The 5,221-nt window shown below is 61.8% G+C and overlaps 1 protein-coding gene across 1 annotated transcript in view; it reads right to left on the bottom strand.

Moving 5' to 3' along the window:
* LOC109295460 (disintegrin and metalloproteinase domain-containing protein 18-like) overlaps positions 1 to 4,973 on the bottom strand; it is a 31,909-nt gene extending 26,936 nt beyond the window's left edge. Inside the window, exons 1-9 of the mRNA XM_019514311.1 lie at positions 4,854 to 4,973; positions 4,281 to 4,339; positions 3,648 to 3,726; positions 2,562 to 2,638; positions 2,278 to 2,461; positions 1,319 to 1,384; positions 924 to 995; positions 245 to 411; positions 55 to 136 (exon numbers count right to left, since the gene is read on the bottom strand). Of these exons, the coding sequence (XP_019369856.1) occupies positions 55 to 136; positions 245 to 411; positions 924 to 995; positions 1,319 to 1,384; positions 2,278 to 2,461; positions 2,562 to 2,638; positions 3,648 to 3,726; positions 4,281 to 4,339; positions 4,854 to 4,973 (906 nt within the window). The remainder of the gene's footprint in view (positions 1 to 54; positions 137 to 244; positions 412 to 923; positions 996 to 1,318; positions 1,385 to 2,277; positions 2,462 to 2,561; positions 2,639 to 3,647; positions 3,727 to 4,280; positions 4,340 to 4,853) is intronic.
* Between the last annotated feature and the right edge of the window lie 248 nt (positions 4,974 to 5,221).

Raw genomic sequence — 5,221 nt, forward strand, 5'->3', positions numbered from 1 at the left:
GCTGCAGGGCCAGGGGCACCCGTTGCCCTCCCGCAGGCTGCTCTGGACACCTACCAGGGCCACCCCTCCTGAATAGTTGTGCAGACACAGCTGCCCTGCAAAGGAGGCCCCCACGTGCTCTGGCCGCTCCCGGGACCTGCGACACACAGAAAGGCCCCAGGTCTCACCATGCTCTCACCGGCCAGCCGGCCGCGGGCAGGCTGCCGGGATCTGGGGTGCACAGCCCCCCGTCCCCTCGTCTTACACCAACAGGTAGGTGAGGTCATGCGGCCGCAGCGGGCGATGCAGGCTCTTCCACCGCAGGAACCTCTGCAGCAACTCGGGGGCTTCCCCTGCCGTCGCCATCTGGTCCTCATCCACCCACAGCTCCAGGGACGACAGGACGACAGTCACATTGAGAGGGGCAAACACCTGCCAGGGCAGCACAGGATGGGCCCAGTCACTGGGCACTGGGGCTGGGCGACCACTGGGAGGAGCAAAGCACCAACGCACAGAAAAACCATGCGCGGCAAACGACAACGCCCCACAATTACACCTCATCTGTCCAACACCTGTTCAGTCCCAGAGGGAGCCAGGCGGTTCAAAGTGGCTCCTCCCTGTCCATGGTAACGAGCCCTGCCAACTACTGGCCCCTGGCTTTCGAAAGAGCCTGGCCAGTGCTCAGCCCTAGAAATCAGGAGCAGGCCAGCCCCATTAGCTGTGCAACACCTGCAGGAGGCGCAGCTGCCCCCTGGCCCGGTGCAGACCCCTTCCCTCTGAGCTGCTCCAGCTCCGGGCACAGCAGCAGGTTTGCAGCAGACTCAGGACCAGAGCCCCTCAGGCCTGGCGCTCGGCCCCTGCTCCCAGGGCCGTGCTACCCCACAGCAACCCCTGCAGAGAGTGTTTCCCCCGTGAGTAGGCAAGGCCAAGGGGCAGCAACTCACACTGTTGACAAAGCCGAGGAGCTGCACGACCTTCTCCGTCACCACCTCCTTGTCCGAGCCCATGTAGTCGTACTGCGACACAGAACGCAGCGTGTCACCGCAGCACTGCGCTCCCCGGGGACCCGGCCCCACGGCAAGGGGTGCACTCAACCTTCACGCACGCCCAGAGATTGTCCTTGACATACCATGCCTTCCCCCAAGCCTCCCCCACATCTCTGCACCTCCGCAAAACAGACGGTGCAGGCACTGAATGGGGACGTTTCCAAACTGGCCACGGGCTCCATGGCCGGAAAGCCAGGCATCCCCCATGACCATGCCCCCAGGCAGCTGGCTCTCCAACACGAGCAGCTACACTTTTCCACTGAGGACAATCCCCTCAAAGCTTCAGTACTCACTAGAGCTTTAGCCACAACCACGTGCATTTCCACGTATCTGGGGGATTTGCTGAGGCCGTGCGTTGGCTAGAAAGGAAAACAAAAGATCTTCTCTGCTGCACACCCTGTGCTCACTCCTGACCATGCTCCTTGGGCAGGCTTGCCCCTGCTCACCTCCCACGCTACTTGGTGATGGCAGGACTCGCGAGAGGCCACGGAATCACAAACCTGCCAGCGACCCCAAGGGCTGGACTGCACTTGGCCCCATGGACACTTAGGACAGGATTTCATGATGGGCAACACAGAGAGGCCCAGTGCTTCCAGAGCTGAGGCTTCTTGAATAGCAACCCCCTACCCCGAGGCCAGAAAGCCCTGGAAGGCACAGGCCCTTCTCCATCTCTCCTAGTGCAGGGAGGATCCAGGTCTGATGCTCTCGTGCCACATTTCTGTGCAGTCACAGCCTGCTTTGCCCGCCTCACAAAGGCAAACCCTGGGCAGAAGGCCTCAAGCACCTCACCCACTTGGACTGGATTTCCCCCCTGCCCCGAGGCTGCCGCAGCCTTGTCCTGCCGTGGCTCCTCGTCGGGGTGGCTTGGTGCCCCACCAGGCATACCGCGCTTCTCACTGCGCTGCTCCCCAATCCTTGTTTTCCTGCGACGGACATGTTCTGCGCAGGCAGCCAGCAACCCGGAGCTGCCGTCTTCCAAGCACACACTTGTCCCACCCCAGCTGCCAGAGGGGGGCACCGGCACCCAGCTGCTGCAGGACATCCCACACCGCGGAGTGGGGTGGGAGACACAGGCTGAGGGAACTGGGCTGCAGCCTCAGGTACGGGGACTGCCATCGCAGTGGGGACTGTCCCCTGGCACCCGCGCTGTTCCTACAGACTGCAGCAGCCAAGTCTCCCCCCGAATGCTTCACACGGGTATCTGCAGAGCTGACTGGCTATGACACCTGCCCTCACCGAGTACATCACTTACTATATCGTCTCTTTCTGCGTCTGGCTGAAGCACGACTCCTCCGTCCCCTGAAAGAGTGTCATTCTCCACAAAGATCCGACTCTCAACGTCCTCATTCCAGGTCCGATACATCAGGTGCTGGAACCCAGGTGCCGAGTCCAAGGGCTCGATGCCATAGGTGATGTTCTCCACCTGCAGCACCCCCCTGAGAGGGGAGAGGTAATCACAAGTGAGCAGCGAGAAACAGTAGCCCGTTGCGTGTGAACCACGCAACGAGGGCACTCAGGTAGAGGAGAGGCACCTACCTCAGTCCGGCGCAGGTGCTGAGAGTCGCAACCGAACTGAGGAAGCCAGCAACGTATCCTCTGTAGAAGCAGTCACGCTGGAGGGAAAAACCAGAAAAACACCAGGGGCTTCTGCATTGGGCAGGAGAGATCTCCAATGAAGAGCCCCAAGCAGGACGCAAAGATGAGGACTCTCGTTGCTGAGGCTGTGCCATCACTGCCATCCCAAGGGAGGAAAACCAACCCCTGGGATCACGGGAGCAGTTTGCACATGAAACCTTCATGTGCTCTGCTTTTCTCTGCCTTGCACCGCTTGGCTGACCTGCACCCTTAAACACCTCAACCTGCGGCACACATCTCCCAGTCTGAGCACCTCCGCATGTTTTGTGGGCCAACGGTCTCGGCCCCCTGCCAAAAACCCCTGGGCCACCAGGGAATCTTTGTCCACACAGATTCCAGGAGAAACAGACTTCGGGGGGGAGCCAGGGAGCTCCACAGCCTCAGCAAGGCTGGCTGCCCATATCCTCGAGCCTTGGACATGGCTACCATTTGCTCTTTAAGGGCGCTCAGCCATGGCCATGGACATTGTCCTGTGTATTACTAAGCCACCCATTTTAGGGCTGGGAAAGCGGGGCTTGCCAGCAGCCAGACGCTCCCCACTTGCCAAGAAGTTTGAGGCAGGAAGGGCTCCAGAAACACCGATCGCCCTTCCCTTCCAGCCCATCGCTGTGGACTCTGCCCCCAAGGACTGTGACAAGAGAGGCCGGCAGTTGTGCCGGGTCAGATCTTTCCACCCAGTGAGCACAGGACTCCCCGGGGACCACAGTCCCCTGCTCCACGGCGCCCTGTTGAGGCAGAAAAGGGCAAAATCGCTTTGCTCTGCATTCCCCAGCGCCTCGTCTGATTGGTGCCGACTCCCACGGCGCGTTCCCATGCGTCCCTGAGGAAGCGCTTGGCACGGTCAGTCAAGCGTCAGCAGCACACAGAAAAGTGCCAGGCACTTTCCAGGAGAAAAGATTCCCGCACTGTTTATCGAGAGGAGGAAAGACCCCAAGGACCCCTTCTGACAAACCCGAGTTGCAGCTGGGCGCAGTCATCACCTCTTACCTTAATAGTTGGGATTTCAGCGTGCACGGCACCTTGTCTGCTGTAAGTATACACCCTGAAATCGCTGGGTAAAAACACTCTGCAAAGGGGGAGGGGGAGAAAATGAGGAAAACGGAAGAAAAACCCCTTGACCTCCCAAAGCAACTATTCCTGAAATCGTTATTCCTACCCACTCCTGACATTTGTGCTAGCTGGGAGGCAGCCACAAACCCTTCAGAGGAGTCCACCTTCTCCCCCTATCTGCGGGGCAGTTTCTGTAGCCTCGGACCCCTGGGGCACACTCAGCCTCCACACTAGATCGCGTTCAGGAGCAGACCGGGCTGAGATGCGTCCTACAGATGAGGGGGCCCACCGGGAGTGCAGCCACAGTCACTTGAACGGCTTTGGTCCCCGCTACCCTGACGGCACAAACCTCTGACTTGAAGCCCCAGAGTCACGGGCCCGGCAGGCAGGTTCCCACACTGAGCCATTTTGCTGCCCGGGGACCCGGGGCCTTGTCAGCCTGGGCGGCTGGTGGCAGAGCGCGTTTCGGCCCATGATGGACCCGAGGGCATCGGGCAGCACCTCCTCCCTGCGACGGGCTTGCGGGGACCATGGAGGGACCAGCCAGGGGCAAGAGACCCCGCCACTTACTGCTGCTGCAGGTGAACGGTGTAGGGCTTCCCTTCTATTGTAAGCACATAGGAGATCTTCTACAGCAGCCCGGAGGTCAGAAAAAAGGCAGATTACTACCCGAGCGTTTTTCACCGCACAATACATCTGCAACTCACGGTTGCAGCCTTCATTCAACAGCACGCAGTAACCACATACACCCCGAGTGGTGCTGGGAAGCCAAGGGCCAACGTGGCTGGGAGGTGCCAGCTCAGCTCCCAAAGGGCTTGCTACCGGGGGTCTTCCAGAGCTGTGCTCTGCACAGCGCAGGTCAGTCGTGCACTGCGTCCCTTGGCATGCGGTTCTGCCGTTCCTTCGCGCTAGCGGCGTCAGCGACGAAGGGCAGAAAGCCCGAAGAATAAAAATGTCCTAGCGGCGCACGGGTGCTGCCGCGACCACTCGGTCCAACAAGCAGCGGTCTGAAAGTCACACGCGCACAGTACGCGTGTGCCGACACGCAGCCCTGCGCCGAGGGCCACGCTCCATCCCCGTCTCCCATCTGGGACCCGAGCCACCCCGATGGGTTTTACAGGCGCGCCCCCCACGAGCGCTCACGCTCTCGTTGTCCCAGATGCACCGGACAGCTAAGGGCTCGGCCGCAAATCTCCCCGCAAGGCGCGGGAACGCCCACAGCAGCACCAGGCCGCTGGCCCCGGCCAGCCCGTCCCGGGGCATCCCCGGCCTGGCACCTCCCTCCTCTGCCCCGTTTCCCGTCGCAGAAGGCCCCTGCGGGCATCTGCCCCCCGCCGGCTGGGCGCAGGACCACCCCAGGGGCCCATCCCCTTGCGATGGCAGCGCCGGGCAGGCCGGGACCACCTCCCCGGCGGGCGGTACCGGGGCTCCGGGGGGCGCCGAGGAGAGCAGCCAGGGCACCAGGATGTGCAGGGCGCTCCGCGGCGCGGCGCCGAGGCGGGCGGCCAGGA

The sequence above is a fragment of the Gavialis gangeticus genome, unplaced genomic scaffold (genome assembly GCF_001723915.1).
Source record: "Gavialis gangeticus isolate Ggan-Ray unplaced genomic scaffold, GavGan_comp1, whole genome shotgun sequence".
Lineage (NCBI taxonomy): Eukaryota > Metazoa > Chordata > Crocodylia > Gavialidae > Gavialis > Gavialis gangeticus.